Here is a 17,534-nt window from a genome sequence, read left to right as displayed (position 1 = left end):
AAATCCAAAGACTTGGAATAGAAGAAAACTTGATAGTTGCCAAATTGGAGGAGTCATAAGTTATCTTGCTGAGGAATCCTACAGTAGTAGTCTAGTAGAGGATAAAATATTGAAGTTCAGAGGGAATTATTGATTTTCTACAATCCTACTTTGTAGAGAATAATAGGAGAAATCGCAGGTCTAACACTAGAAGGAAACTAGCTTGCATAAATTTATTAGGAATTTCAATTTTAGGTACAGGGGAAAAAATTGCACAGCATAATTGGCATGCACGTCGCTACTTATTAGAATCAGGAAATTGAGAATAAATGAGATAACAGCAGAATCCGTCAAATAACAACGTCTGTATTGAAAGTTTCTGGGACCGTCAAACTATAGTATAATTTAAGCATGAAGTAGCAAGTAAGGTAGAAAGATCACTTGGAGCTAAGGCAAAAATTCAACACTTCGGCAAATAAAAATTTGAAACACAAGCAAAATAGGGTTAGAAGTAAAGCGCACCTGGATAACAAAACTGATAATTACATAAGATTCCAAAGTGTAACATGCTTCTCAACGGCTCCAAACATCTCCCGGTGCACAAAATACGTTAGGCTCCGTCAGCATAATACCTGTAATTTCTGGCACAGCAAAATGTAGTTACCAAACAGGATAACTTAAAATTTTAATGTATTACAATATCTAACAAACAAAACTCAGATTTATATGGAGAAGTACCATTTTCTGCACCCTTATTCGTGTAGAATTCACATACTTGACTAATTGAAATAAAGTGATCTCTCCATCAAGTATGTAAAATATTGTGTTTACCACCACACTATAGACCAAATGAAATTTACATGACGAATATAACATCCCTCGAATTGTTCTCCAAACAGGCACTCTTGATTGATTTTCTTTACATAACATTATAGTTTATACATGCAAATTAAAAGAAAGAGACATACCAGATAATCATTCATTATGGGGAAGCCACAAGCAGTTCAAGACAATAGTACACAACATAAATTCAAGGACAACCTCTATTGATCTTATTGGAAAATATACCATGAAGAAGAAAATAACTGAACACTCTCTTCACACACCAAGTAACTGAATACTCTCTTCACGCACCAATAATACTCCCTTCGAAAATAAGGCAATATACGCAGCATTCTTCTATCAGCAGACAAATGGAGCATCAACATGATCATCGCTGCAATAGAGTCCAGGACGCTGAGAGAATCCTTGCTTGGCCAGTATCTTCCGAGCTCTCTTGACAAGTGCCTGGTTACTAATTTCACCATCAGACTCCTTAAGAATAGTCTGGATAGCATTGCTAAGCGCCCCGTAAGCTCCACCACCTGGAGGATTTGCATCAGCTGATGTCTGGTCAGTCTGGCAACCGCTAATCAGTATTCCATTATCTGGAAGAGATTTATTATTGGCTCCTGCATAAACGTCTTGTTTCCTATTGACTTTTGCGTTTAATGCTGGTTTCACATAATCTTCATCATTTGACTCCAGTTTCTGCTGGAGAAATTCTTGTGCAAGACTCCCAACCATACTCATAAATCCGCCACCACTGCCTTCACCATTGCCACCATGTTGGAGTTTGTTCAGGATGACTTTCATGAACTTCTTAATCTTAGGACTTGCATCATCACCAAACATGTCAAATAATGTTGGCCTTATATTTCCCACATCAATATCTTCCTTTCCGGTCTTTTGCTTTAAGATTTCTATCAGTGTGGAGAGAGGGAGAGAGCGGTCCTTCATGTGATCGTTCTCAGAGCTGTCATCATAGTTTTCATCCTCAACTTGAGGGCGGTGGTGGCGATGATGGTGGCCTTCAAGGGGGAGGTGTATACCTCGTGACTCGAATGCGTCCTCTACTTGCCTTTTTAAGAAGGATTTGAAACCGAATTTGGAGCCAGAGGATTCTTCATCATCACCATTGCGCTTGGTGCTTTCTCCAATCTGTTCCTTGGCTTTATCAATCAGGCCACCACTATGGCAGGAATCTGAGACAATCGTAATTCGACATCCACGTGGGACTTCATCCACAAAGGCTCTAAAATCGTCATCTGCACCCACACAAACATTATCAAACTGACAAGATATACCAGATGGAGTGAATCTGTCTTGAAGAAAATGGGGCTGGACTATGAGGGGGTTATATGAGAAATAGTATTCATGCTTCCAACAATACTTAAGTTTCTACCATCTGTCTGTACTGTCAAAAAAACTACTTACAGTTAACTTTTGTTTTGACAGGACTATGTAACATGGAGAATGGGAGAGGCGAAAAGCAGCTAGAGGAGAAAGGGAGATTTGAAAAGGTTTAAATTCTGGTTTTGGATTGATTCAAAGGTTCAGGTTTGGTAACACAAATGCTCTTATCATGAAGCTATATCTTTATCATATACAGTTTGAAACTAGGCAGCAAATATTTTCTTATTATGAAGCCACGTCTGTCTCAGGCATTAACCGATAATACCCTGAAACCCCTAGATATGTATCGGCCTTTTAAATGTGTCTTAAATTTGTTAACATACTTTTACTGTTTAGAACATTTCAGTATATTCTTAAAGCTTATTAAGAAATTTTTTTATCCGATGCATATAGTGACATGTTGTACTTCAACTACTTCATTAATGAAAGCAGGAGGATGAGAAAGTGCTTGCTGAATAATAAATCCTAATCAGCATCTTCAACTTTAACATTTTATTTTTTTATTAAAAGAAAAAGTAATACCCAAATAACCGCCTCAACATGTCTCATATAACTTGTTGAAGTTAATCTTAATTTTAAAAGGATTTGAGTTAGTTATCTCTAGGAATTATAATCATACTAGAATTCTATTATAAGACACTTTGTAAAGCTTTTAAATAGGCATTCATGCATCCTTCTACCTAAGAGAAAAAAGACAGGGGCTGAATACTGTAGCTATAGTAACCAAGAGCTAAAAACAGCTTTTTATTTGCTTTTCCCACTGAATCTCTCCTCATATATATATATATTCTATTTATTTTGCCGTTATTGTCCCAACAAAACCGGTATTCTTTGCCTTAATTTCTTAGCAAAAACCCACTAAGCAATTGAAGGATAAACTATCTCACAAGTGCTCAAAATATATATATATATATATATATATATTACTTCTTTTTTTTTTGCGTTGATTGCTCCAACAGTGGTATTAGAGCCATGAACAATCTAAACGGGACTATGTCGTCTTCTATTGCTATATTTGATGGGAAGAATTATCAACGGTGGAGAGTACAGATGAAGATGTTGTTTGAATATCAAGATATATTGGGTGTAGAGAATGGAGTTGTCGATCTCGCAGATAGCGCAAGTAAAGCCGAGAAGAAAGCCCATAATGAGATCAAGAAGAAGGATCGAAAGACGTTATTCTACATCCATCAAGGAGTGAATGATTCAGTTTTTAAGAAGATCGACGGAGCAACTACAACAAAGCAAGCGTGAGATATTTTAGAGACATCATACCATGGAGTTGAGAAGGTGAAAATAGTTAGGCTTCAAACATTGAGATGTCAATTTGAAATTTTGCAGATGGAACCCAGTGAAAGTGTTGCAGATTACATGACTCGAGTACTTACTTTGACAAATCAAATAAAAATAAACGGGGAAAATGTTGTAGATTTAGCAATTATGGAGAAGATATTATGATCTCTTACAGTAAAATTTGATCATATCATGGTGGCAATCGAAGAATCGAAGGATTTGTCTAAGATGACAGTTGATGAATTGATGGGTACCTTACAAGTTCACGAGCAACACATGAACGAGAGGTCAACCAAGAAACCCCTTGAGAAAGCTTTTAAAAATCAAGCTTTTATAAAAAAATAACAAAGAAGAGCAGTACGAAAGAGACCAACGAGGAGGAAATTCCGTGGCAGAGGACGAGAATACGGAAACTATAACAACAGAGGACGTGGATACTACAATAGTCAAGGACGTGGCAGTTATAACAACAATCAAAGAGATGATGACAATCAGAGAAGCAATTATCAATCAAATTCAAATTATCGAGGTCGAGGTCAAGGTCGAGACTTTGGACGTGATAAAGGAAATTTTAATAAATCAAACAGTGAATGTTACATATGTCACAGATATGACCACAATGCAAAGGAGTGCAAGTACCATAATAATTCCCAATCCAGAGAAGAAGTTCGATTTGCACAAGAAAAAGATAATGAAAACAACCACTTTATTAATGGTCACGACAGCCGGTGAAGAATCAAACTACAACACATGGTTTGTTGACACTGGGTGTTCTAATCACATGTGCGGAAAGAATGAGTTGTTCGTGGACCTGGATGAGTTGATGCGGTCCAAAGTCAAGTTTGCTGATGACAACACTATACCAGTGATGGGAAAATGGCTAGTTCTAATCAAGTTGAAGAACAGAGACCACAAGTTTATTTATGATGTATTCTATGTACCGAATATGAAGAACAATTTACTCAGTACGGGCCAATTTCTTAAAAAAGGGTATGATCTGCACTTCTCTGGTAATCAACTCCTAATCTTTGATAAAAGATGTGTATTTATTCTTAAAGCACCTATGACAAATAATCGCATGTTTCGAGTTGACATTCAGAACGATGTTTATCATTACTCCAATGTTATTATAAAAGATAAGTCTTGGTTGTGACATCTTCGGTTTTAACATTTGAATTTTCACAGTCTAAAGTTGCTTGCACAAAGAAATTTGATGAGAGGCTTGCCCGTGATAGATCATCCCGAACAGTTATGTGAAAGTTGTATTCCTGGAAAGCAACATAGATCATCCTTTGGTATTGAAAATACTTAGAGTGCAAAGAAGTATCTTAAGCTCGTTCATTCAGATGTGTGCGTCCTATAAAACACTATATCCAATGGTAATAATCGATACTTTCTTACTTTTATTGATGATTTCACAAGGAAAATATGGGTCTATTTTTTACAGTAAAAATCTGAAGTGTTTGATTATTTTAAGAGCTTTAAAGCCCTAGTTGAGAAGGAAAACGGTTACTTTATCAAGGAGTTACGAACAGATAGAAGAGGTGAATATACTTCTAAAGAATTTAATAAGTATTGTGCAGAAGAAGGAACAAAGCATGATGTCACTTTTTTCCTACACACCTCAACATAACGACATCGCTGAACGGAAAAACCGGACGATACTTGACATGGCAAGAAGCATACTAAAGGTCAAAGATATACCAAATTATTTTTGGGGTGAAGCTATCTCATGCATTGTATACTTGTTGAACATGTCTGATGTCACTAACAAAGTGCGTTGATAATCTTACTCCTGAAGAGGAGTGGACTGGTTATAAGCCAAGTGTAAGACATCTTAAAGTGTTTGGCTCCATTGCTTATGCTCATATTCCAGCAGAAAGAAGAAAGAAACTTAATGACAGAGGTGAGAAGATAATTTTTATCGGCTACAAATCCGAAGGCTACAAACTCTACAATCCTACTACAAAGAAGGTGATTGTAAGCAGAGATGTTATGTTTGCTGAAGAAGAAGCTTGAAATTGGGATCTAGAAGCACAAAACGATTCATAGCGTACTCTCCTTGATATTCTTAAAGACGTTGTCCCTGTTGCAACTGAAGAAGCACTACCGATCAATACTTCTGAAACTCCAACCCTGCAAGTTCCATTAGAAGTTGAAAGACCAAGAAGAAATCACCAACCATCAATTCTCTTAAGAGATTATGAAGTAACTCCAGATGATGATGTTGATGCAGATGGAGATATAGTGCACTTTACAATGTTGCAGATTATGAGCCAGTTATGTTTGAAGAGGCTATTCAAGAACCTAAGTGGATAAATGCAATGAAAGAAGAGATAAAGACGATTGAGAAGAATGACATGTGGGAGCTTACTAATATCCCGCAAGGACATAAAGCAATCGATGTGAAGTGGGTTTTTAAAATAAAGATTAAAGCGAAAGGTGAGGTTGAGTGGCATAAAGCAAGATTAGTGGCGAAAGGCTACGAGCAAAGGCCTGGTTATGATTACACTAAGAGGTTTTTTTTTGTTGCTAGAATTAAAACTGTTAGATTAATAATTGTCCCGACTGCACAGAAGCATTAGAATATTCATCAGATGGACGTGAAGTCAGCTTTTCTTAATGGGCCACTTGAAGAAGAAGTTTTCGTGAAGCAGCCACTTGGATTTGTGAAGAAAGAATACGAGCATAAAGTATACAAGTTAAAAAAATGTTTTGTACGGGCTGAAATAGACGCCACGAGCATGGAACAAAAGAATTGATTCTTTCTTTCAAGAAAGTGAATTTCAGAAGTGTCCCTCCGAATATGCCTTATATATGAAGATAAACAACTCTAGTAATATACTAATATTAGTATGATTGAAGATTTTAAGAACCCTATGATGCATGAATTTGAGATGACAGATCTTGGCTTGATATCTTATTTTCTCGACATTGAAGTAGTTTAAGGAGATGATGATATTTTCATATGTCAAAGGAGGTATTGTGCAGTTGAAGAGGTTTCAGATGTTTAATTGCAATCTTGTTAGAATTCCTGTGGAGATTGGTACTAAATTATCTCGAAAAGGTGATGGTGCGGAAGTTGATCCAACCTATTTGAAGCAAATTGTTAGGAGTTTGAGATATCTCACATGCACAAGGTTAGATATAGCTTATGGAGTTGGTTTAATCAGCAAATATTTGAAGGCCTCTTACCAATCTCATCTACAAGTTGCAAAGAGAATTATACGGTATCTAAAAGGGACTTATGATCATGATTTGTTTTATTCTTCATCTAACAATTGTGATGTTGTAGGCTATTCTGATAGTGATTGGAGTGGAGACCATAATGATCGTAAAATCACTTCTGGCTATGTCTTTAATTTTGGTACCACCGCATTTTCATGGTCGTCGAAGAAGCAGTCTGTTGTTGCACTCTTAACTTGTGAAGCGGAGTATGTAGCAGTTGTGTCAAGTGCTTGTCAAGCAATTTGGTTACGTAATGTGCTAAGTCAGATTCATATTCAAGTTGAAGGTCCTACAAAAATTTATGTTGATAACAAGTCCGCAATTGATTTGGCAAAGAATCCAGTCACTCATGGAAGGAGTAAACATATTCATACTTGTTATCACTTTTTACGAGATAATGTTGAGAAGAACGAGTTCATGTTGATTTATTGCAAGTCTGAAGATCAAGTTGCGGACATCCTCAAGAAACCTTTAAAGTTTGAAGCGTTTGTCAAGTTGAAGCACATGATGGGAATGAAGACCTTACAAAATTATGTTAAGGGGGGATGTTGAAGTTAATTCTAATTCTAAAAGGATTTGAGTTAGTTATCTCTAGAAATTATAGCCATACTAGAATTCTATTATAAAACACTTTAAATAGACATTCATGCATCATTCTAAGAGAAAAGAAAAAGAAAAAGACATGGGCTGCGTACTGTAGCTACATTAACCGATAGCTAAAAACAACTTTTTATTTGCTTCTCCCACTATCTCGACACATCACACCACAAACACAGACACACACACACACATATAATATATATATATTTATATAATATATATATATATATATATATATATATATATATATATATATATATATATTACTTCTATTTGCTTTGCTGTTGACTGCTCCAACATTACTGTCTCCCCTTACCACAAACTGCTGCAGTTACTGATTCCTCCAAACCCAGGCAATAGACGGCGACTCTCAAATATTCATTATTATTCTATAGAAGTAATCGAAGTAGAATAAACAAGACATCTTAAGGGAGGTAACTTAATTTTTCTCAATATTTCAACTATTATTCTTATGATATGTGCGTTTTTCTAATGTTATTTTTCATGTATTGTTCTTAAGAATTCAATGATTGAATAACTATCTTGAGTATCTTAACTAATAGCGTAATTGATCTTCCAAAGTAATGACTTTTGTATTGAATGATCTATAAAACCCTTTGATTAATAAAATAAAAAATTTATCTACAAGTAAGAAGAATCAAAGTAGAAGACATCTTAATGGAGGTATCTTACTGCAATTCTTTCGTGTGAACTTAAAAATTTTAAAAGTAATGTCTTAAGATTTGTAGTTTTTTTTTAAATTGTGAATGATAGTAATATTTCATACTGTCTATAATAAAAATATAATACGTCCAGAAGAAACAACCCTAATTAAACCTACCGAAGCTCCTCATGAAGAGGAAGAAGTAAAAGACTCGAAAGATGTCGCCTTCACTTATCCATCAGAAAAGAGCGAGGTCGATCCCTTAACCTAGGATCACAAGTGAAAGTTGGAGGATATTGAAGGAGAAGACGAGAAGGAAGATGGCGATGTTGAAGCATGCGAAAAGAAGGATAAGAGTGAGACAACGGTCGCGGACCTTGAAGATGCCAGCAACACCAAGAGGCAGCGTGTTGATGATGCAGGTGTCAATTGATTGGGTAATTTCTTGATGTGATCTTTTTCATTTCAGCTCTTTGACTGGGTTTTTTTATGTTCGTATTTGATTTTGAATCAAGGTTTCATTTGTTGTTAGTCTATCAGGGTAATTGGAATATGCATCTGTTTAGTGTTTGATCCATCAAGTTTAGTTTTTTTTAATGATTTTTAAGGATTTGATACACATATTAATATGTTGGTTCCAACTTTTGGACTGGAAATGTTTGCCTCTTATGCTGAAAGGACAATCGTGTATTAAGATGCTAACATTAATTTTTACGACCCACATGTTAGCTAGGGGTGATCAACATAAGATGCATTATGAAGATTGATTTCTAGATTTAATTTAGGTTTTTTGCTAGTATATATATTGTTTAAATTTCTATTATCAACATCATTCATTATAATCCTACAGTTGCATAAACTTCAATTCTCATTGCTTTTAACCGGAACATTTCCCTCCTCTTGAATGAAAACCCCCACACGCTCACCCATGCACAAATACAAAGGAATTGCTCTGAGCATCAGATGACCTCCTGATGTCCCTCATTCCTAATGTCACTCATTTGTCTTTCTTGGCATCATAGATAGTCAATTATAAAGGGGAGCGGGAGGGGAGGGGAGGGGAGGGGAGGGGAGGGGGAATTATGTCAGCATGGGTTTTATGTTTGGTGGATAGAAAATTTTGGCATCATAGATAGCCAAACAAGACCACATTCCTAAATGATATCCCTGTATGTTGCCTCTGTGCTCTTTGCATTCCCGTTTTAACTTGAGCCACAGTCCATTAACATTAAGCTGACATTATAATGTGCCTCAATGATTTCCTTGCAGTGTTTCCAACTTTCCATACGCATTTGTTCATTTTCTTTCACCCGAAGAGGTCTTAGAGGACAATGAGTTCCTCCAGCTCATTTTTGTAGTTGTTCTGAGCATTCTTATGCTACTGATGTTGTGAGTGACATTGGAGAAATTGAGTTGGTCTTTGGACAGCTACATGTGTGCACTTTGGCTGGTGGTGTAGAAATAAGATTTGAATAAGCATGCAAGCTCATACTTTACTATTTTACTTGCGATTTCAACTGGTCAAAAATATTTTTAGCCTTCCTTTCTTCTTTACTCAAGTGCAGATGGAAGTCAAGTTGTCCAGAAAGAAGAAGTTCCATCGCTCAGGAATGGCCAGCTTCCTTACACAGAGAATACTGCATCTGGGCCTTTTGAGACTGTTAAAATTTACTGAAGAAGTTGCTCAACTAGGAACTCTTCCTTTAGCCAAAGTGCACACATGTGAAGTGTATGAAGATTGTTTTAAATTAAAACATGTATTATATAACTGGGTATATGCTTGAATAAATGTATGCATATATTCAAGAAGTGTACAAGAAGTTTTGGTATGGTACGGTTACAGGTACGTGTCAGTGTACGGTTATGGCTTTCGATTTGAAGTACCCAAGTAACATAGGTTTAGGCAAAAGGAAGGAAAGAATTCCATTTTCCCCTCAAGGAAAAGCGAGTAAGCAATTGATAACTGTACAAACTGTATTAAAGAAGTGATAGACTTTTCACAAACTGTCTAAAATTACCAAATATATTTTAAAGTCGAGAACAATTTTTAAGAAGTGCTGAAAAAAATTCTCTAATGAATGCCTAGAAAGTATTGATACTTACAGAACACTGGTCCTTGAAAATGTCTGAGCTGAGTACTAGCTGATAAATTTTCATACATTCCTAATTTTAGAATCTTGTCATGCCTATTCATGCCCCTAGTTCTCACACAGGCATGTGCATGTGCACTCATACACAAAAATTAAAGGGGGAAAAGCAAAAACCTCTCAAGGTAATCTACTAGTACCTGCTTTGCATCCTACATTTTGGCATTTCCAGCGTTCACGTATCAGTATCCTACAGTGCTTGTCTCCTCATATTCGTATTGGTGGTCTACAGGCTTCTAACTTTGGCGTGACGAAATAGGTCAAATAGTGCAAAAGATGCAAAAGTGTTAAATAGTCTACATGCTTGCCTAGGGGATAGGAGGAGGAGACACTCAGGCTACATGATGGATTGAGCACCTTCATTTAAACCTTTTAACAATAACTTGACATTATCAGAAGAGCACTTTCCTTAGACTGAGAACCCTTGGTTGGGTTCAGTCAAACTATACAGTAGGGTCAGGATTGGCTTTCTAGATGCTAGCATAATTGGTCATATAAGGGCGTTCCCAGTCCCTGAGGCAGATAAATATATATATAAAGCTCTCAAATAAGACATGGTTCTTGTGGGACTTCTACTTCCTATATGCCAAATGACCACAAAATAATCATGACAACAAAGACTTGTCAGGTATTACTAAATCATAATTAATATATACAATATCTTCCCTATTATTGATTATTCATACCAACAGTAGTGCCTTGACACTTAACCTTAACCTTTCCAAATTTACCAGGCCAAAACACAAGGAAATGGCCCCTGACACTAATGTCATAGATCTTGGAAGAAAGATTATTGTACAATAAGGGGGACAAAAAGTAAAATTCTGGAAGGATCCACTAGGCAAAATCAAAATATGAACAGTTGAATTTTCCTCTTTTGCTCTCAGTGTCTGCAAACTACTAACATGTTGCGCAATCAAGTATCAACAGCATTCAGAGTTGCCTTCATTCACTCTAAGACATATGTGCTGTGTACAAAGTTTGTGTTTTTATATCCTACTTTTTGCAGTTGTTGCATTAAAACACTTTAGAACACTTGATGGATGTATTCCATGTCTATAACCATCCATCAAGTTCAAGAAGCGTTAATCAGACAAGGACTACTAAACATAAATGAACAACATAACCCAATACAGTACCTAGATTGACAAGGTACACTATCCATCAACAATCATATGTCTGAACTGTCCAAATGAGAAAACACAGGGAACAAAGCACTAACATAGTAATATGGGATGTCGAAGCATGAAAATTAGAGTAACTAGCATGACGACTATTCTCTATAAAACAAAGTGGCTAAGGTGTTACTGGGGTTTCCTAGACCTCTTAAGCGCTTAGACACCCACTATCCAAACAGTAGTCTAATTCAGATCATAACCCTAGTAATATGGAGATTTCCTCCGAGTTATTAGCAGTCGTCGGCTTTTATCAAACCTACTGAACGAAATAGTTAATTATGCATAAACCTTTTTGTATAAAAGAAAAATCGTCAAAAGATTAATCGTTTAAACTAAAACTTCCAATATTTTTCTACAAATATTCTAAACTCGTAATCTTCATACTGCTAATTTACTACATTATTCTCTTCGGCATATTGAAATTGTGGTAACCATCTGCATCAAAAATAATGAGAACGTATCTGTATGTATATGATTCAAAAATTAAAATTGTCGTTACCTTTTCTAGTCGGGGGTTTTCGATATAAGGCCCTTAAATATTCCATGTTTTAAAAATAGTCCCTCAAATCATGGACATTGCTATTAGGTCCCTCAACTTCTAGGTTATTCCGAATTAGTCCCTCAAATCAAGGAAATTGCTACTACGTCCCCAATTCTTATTTTATTTTGAAATTAGTCCAGCAAATGGAGGGATTACCAAGTAAAATCCACTGTTGTGGACTATCAGCCCCTCCAATTCCCATAATTTGTTTACGATTAACCCCTCGATTCGTTACTTCTATTAGTGATTGGAAGGCCGGTTTCAAATTGTGGGAAAGCAGGGACCTAATAGCAATTTCCATGATTTGAGGACTAACTTTGAAACAAATAGACCTAAGGGACTGATTTCAAAAAACCCCTTTCTAGTCCAACCTCTTACATCCTCATTCCATATTGAAATTTCCACAAACAATTCTTCAAAACTCTGCTTCCATCCTTCTAAACAACTATGGAGTTCTAACTGATAACACAATTCTAGTGTATCTCACTGTTCCATAGCACATCAAATTAGTCTGAATCAAAATCTAGATCTACTTCCTTCAAAAGATCCAGTCAAATTACAAAATAATAATAATAATAATTAAGTTAAATAATTCATTAAATCAAATAAATACTGTAATCAGTACCCGTGATGAGGTTCATATCGCAGGGCACAATACACTCATCGTACCCGGTATCATCATCCTCCCCAGTCTCCGCCGGCAGTCTCGTTCCGTGCCCACTGTAATGAATGAAAAGACAGTCCCCAGGCTCAGCGGAGCGAATCAAGTTCTTGATCGCCCGGCGCACGTTAGCCCCCGTCGGCTGACTGTAGGAATCGTCGGTGTCGATGAGGATCGCGATGTCGGACTCGTCGAATCCGAAGCGGTCGACGAGGCAGCGGTGCATGCGGTGGACGTCGTTGATGCAGCCCTTGAGCTCCGCCTTCGTCCCTGGGTAGTTGCAGCCAATCAGTAGAGCTTTCTTCCCCATTTGATGTTCGTTTCCTCTTCTTCGAGACTTGAGGATTCTTGATCGGATTGTCGTTTGGTTGTCCCTGAAACCTCGGATTGCGTTTTTTTTTTTTCCTTTTCCCCCTCGCTTGATCTAGGGATTAGGACTTGCTGAGAGGCAGATGCTGTTTTTGCACTTTAACTTGCACGGGGGGGGGGGGGGGGGGGGGCATTAGCGCTGCAGTGAATTTGTTAATTTTATTATTAATATTCACTTCATTCAGCGGACACGTTTTTTTTTATCATTTTCCTTTTTTTTCTTCTGATGTTAATTTACTTGTTTGTCCTTATCTGGTGGGCAAGGTGTACTCTAATAATTCGCATCTCAAAACTATGGTTCGGACAATTGTGGGATGGGGTTTTATGATGCCGGTCAATTTTAACTGAATCTAGAAATATTATGATGCTAATCAATTGGATTCAGAACTAGAATAAAATTGGAGGTGTCAGATAATTATGATATAACCGTGTCAAAAAAATAGAACCATACTAACTACAGAAAAGTATCTCGCATTTAGCATGTGTCTATCTATATACTGGAGAGAGATATCTACATACATGAGGGATCTGGTTTCTTAAATTATTTCAAGTTTTAGTTTAGAACTAAGAAGGAGAGAAAACTAGTACTTCATATCTTATTATCATTGTTTTCCCCCCTCCACATGCACTTACTAGGGGTGTCCAAAATGGCTGGCCCGGAATTTCAGGTTTGGGCTGGGGCAAAAAGCCCATGGGCATGGGTCTGAGTAGGTGCAGATCGGGCACAAAGCTGGCTCGGTTATTTCCTATTTTTTCTTTTTACTTGTTATTTTTTGGCAAAAAAGGAAAAGAATTTAGGTTTTTAGCAAAAGAAAAGAAAAATATGTAACTTTAGAAGTAAGTAACAAGATAAAAAATTTTGGCAAAGAAATTCAATCTTATTATTAATCACTTATAATTATACAATTTACAAATTTTATAGAGATTAAAATAATCAAAAATAAATTATTTATTATTAATGACTAACAATTATAACATTTTTTTTGAATTTATCACATCACAATAGATGAGTATATCCCAACTAGGTTGCAACTAGGCATTTATATTACTATCATTTGTAACTCTTTACAAAATAATTTATTACAAATTTACTGTTTAAAAAGATAAAAACTAAAAATTACAAATAACTTTCTAGTATTTATAGCATATCATCAGCTTATTAAGTCTATCTTCAATACTAGCTATACAATCGATGTCTTGAGTTCTCTTCTCGTACCATTACCAATCTCGTGAGTACATTACTGCCTGTATGGTAGACAGATCCAACGGTGCTCTGTGATTGTCGATCAACCATCCTCAGATGCTAAAGCAGATTTCGAAGCTACAATAGAAACATGCGCTATTGGTAAATTAAGAGTTATGATGAAAAGCACATGATATGAAACCATTTCATATACTTTTTGCCATTGCAAAATATCAAACTCCTCATTATTCTGAGGTTTACCTAAAGGTGCAACTAAATATGGTTCAATTTTAGAAACTTCTCTCATTGATGATCCTGATTCATGACTACTATCCATACTAGTTAGCTTCTCGATCATCGATTGCCTATCAAAACCCTTATCTTTGCTCAGTCTAGAGCTTGTAGAAGTTGTACATTGAGATGTTACAACATGTCAAGATACATACTTTTTAAATAATATTTAATAGTATTATGATGAGTAAGAGTAGCAATAGTCTAACCATTATTACTTTCCATTGCTATCTTATCATATAAAGAATTCAACAAACGTCAGAGACCAAGATCCTTCAAGCATGGATCAATAAGAACCCCCAAACAAAAAATAAATAAGAAATGATCTAAAATCTAATACTATTCTAAAAGTGGCTTGGCATGTTAAAACATTTCTGCCTAAAATGCCCTTCGAAACACATACATACATCCATAAAATGCATGCTTCCATACATAAATCATATCATATCATACTCATATCATACATAATAACCCATCAACATATTAATTAATCTCCCATCAACATATTAATCTATTTCATTAACATTATTTACGTTACTAAATAAATATAAATAGCCAAATAACGCCAAAATAAGAGTCATTATTACTCCACAAATTTAGCTTCTTTTCCTTTTAACCTTTTAGAGCTTCTAAAATTGCTGACTAATAGGTTAATAGAAATATAAATATAAACAGCCTAAAAACGGTTCCATTTGCTAATTAAGTCAGGTTAAATTTGCTTTAAATAGTACAAACACGTTTTACGCCATAAATTTAGCTTCTTTTCCTTTTAACCTTTTAGAGCTTCTAAAAGAAATGTAAACAGCCAAAAAACGGTTAAAAGAGTCATTATTACTCCATAAAATTTAGCTTCTACTCCTTTTAGAAGAGCAACGAATCAGTTATAACCTTTTCAATAATGGGAATAATCATTATACGAGTCATTATTACTAAAAAACGGTTACAATTCAAATATTATATAAATCTAATCCATACACAACTTCAATCCTACAAAATCTTACCAAATCCTACCAAAAAAATAGAGAACAGGAGGATATGGAAACAACAAGTTGTGATTCAAAAAGGTTAGTAAAATCATGTTTTTTTGTAAGTAAGTAGGATACTTTTTCACTATACTATATTTGCTTCTATAGATAATAAAATGATTTCTCTGTTCATGAACGCAATAGTATTTCACATGGAATATTACACTAAAACCTGATCACGGTTTTAGGATTTTTTTTGGTAGTATAAAGCACATTTGTCTAATTGTTCTGTTGGAGTAACATGAGGTCTTGAGGATACAAATCAATTCACTTTATGTAATATAGAGACTTCAGCATTTATAATTAATTTGGGGATTTTTTTTAAGATCTGATGTGCCTCATATTAGATTTTATTTCATCAGCATTTTTTTACCCTCCACAAAACAGAGGCCTCAATAATATGCTGGCAGCAAGTAGTTTTAAGCAACATCATTTTTTTACCCTCCACAAAACAGAGGCCTCAATAATATGCTGGCAGCAAGTAGTTTTAAGCAACATTTTTCTATTATAGATACTATGACGCTCAATAATATGCTGGCAGCAAGTAGTTTTAAGCAACATTTTTCTATTATAGATACTATGACGAACATTGAAATTTTGGATATATATAGATCATTCTCTCTCTTTTTATGTGTCACTGTGTGGGATAGGATCATTACATATTCTGGATAAATTTTTGTTTCAGTTTCTCTCTCTCTGGAGAAAGTTGTATCCTATAAAAAACAAGATGGAATATATGATGAAAAATTGTGATTGTTTTTAGTTGAACTCATCATTTATTCTTTTTTCATGAAGGGTGTCATCTGACCAAGATGGAATTAATGATCAAGCCCACATCTTGATCCGAGAGTTAAAAATTTATCAAAAACAATGGAGTATAAATGTTCGTTGGTTACGTAATAATATAGACTCATTTAAGAATGGAGAAGGGAAGAAACAAAAGTTGATTCTAATTGATAAAGAGGTGATACGAATTTTACATTGTTATTATTCCATGTAATTTTTATATTATCGTGATGACGTGATTTATTTTCAATTGTGTCTTTTGCAGGGAACACTTATCCAAGCAATTTTATTTAATGAACTGATGAAAAGGTGATTTCACTCTTTCTGTAACATTTATAGTTAGGTTTGATCCTCGAGAAGTTGAAGATGTCTGATCATGCTCGATTCAGTTTTGTTTACAGGTCATGGAATCTAGCTGTTATAGATCAAATTGCCTTGTTGCAGCCCGATTCACCATGGCTCTCTACAATTTGACAAAGATGCATCTTTTGAATCTAATGAATGCTGCTCAAATTGAGCTACCTTCTATCTATTTATGTCAAACATAAATAAGATATGATTTTGCTACATTAAGTGGACATATAATTTAATTATTTCGATTACCTCATTTATTTTGTGGTTTTTCTGTCAATATTGTGGTTTTTTACATGAAAATTGAGTGTTCTATATGATCCTATTTATAACCCTATATCATCTATTTATATCATTAATTTAAAAATGTAGCAAATTATTTCTGAGAACAAGCATAAATTGCCAATTAAAAGTCAGTCAATAAAAACCTAATATATATTATCTATGACATCTTTCAAATATATGTCACATAGAAAAAAATTTATCAATGCAATAAAAACTATAGGGCTACACATAAACAATAAATTATTAACACGTGCAACGCACGTGCACCATACTAGTACTTATTAAATGTGCTTTCCATTTAAAAATCATTTCTGAAAAATAATCATACATGCCATAAGTATTGAAAAAAAAAGCTTAAACATTAAAAACTTGTAAACCAATTTGAATAATAATTGGATAGTAACAACCAGATAATAATATTGTAGCATCATAAAAAACTTGTAGCATCTTTTTTACGCAACTTGTAATTGTCCATTAATTATAAGTTATTCCATATATATTACCAGAGCTAGATATAGAGCTAAAACTAGAAGCGTAGAAAATATTAAAATCATTTACAAATTATTTATACTCTATTGTTATATTTAATATTGCATATGTGGAATTTCAACTATGGTCAACATGTTTTAGAATTAATTTAGGTTTTAAACTTTTTTCCCCATGATTGTTTTCATCTCTTGAGCCTTTGTTCAGAAGCATTATGAGTAAAAGCCATAAC

The 17,534-nt window shown here is 34.9% G+C and overlaps 1 protein-coding gene across 1 annotated transcript; it reads right to left on the bottom strand.

Moving 5' to 3' along the window:
* Positions 864–12,981, bottom strand: LOC109833428 (metacaspase-4-like). Its single transcript, XM_020401092.1, has 2 exons — positions 12,491–12,981; positions 864–2,066 (listed from the first exon to the last, which is right to left on the bottom strand). Exons 1-2 carry the CDS (start codon positions 12,834–12,836, stop codon positions 1,162–1,164), a joined length of 1,251 nt encoding a protein of 416 aa, XP_020256681.1. The 5' UTR covers positions 12,837–12,981; the 3' UTR covers positions 864–1,161.

Source organism: Asparagus officinalis, chromosome 3 (assembly GCF_001876935.1).
Source record: "Asparagus officinalis chromosome 3, Aspof.V1, whole genome shotgun sequence".
NCBI classification, from domain to species: domain Eukaryota; kingdom Viridiplantae; phylum Streptophyta; class Magnoliopsida; order Asparagales; family Asparagaceae; genus Asparagus; species Asparagus officinalis.
The sequence above is the reverse complement of the archived record's forward strand: the minus strand, read 5'-3'. Positions and strand labels throughout refer to the sequence as shown.

Excerpts from the sequence above, each read along its gene's own strand:
- LOC109833428 (XM_020401092.1), bottom strand. The coding sequence starts at position 12,836 with ATGGGGAAGAAAGCTCTACTGATTGGCTGCAACTACCCAGGGACGAAG. Across the intron at positions 2,067-12,490 it reads CGATATGAACCTCATCACGG|ATGACGATTTTAGAGCCTTT; the intron begins GTACTGATTACA and ends GTGTGGGTGCAG.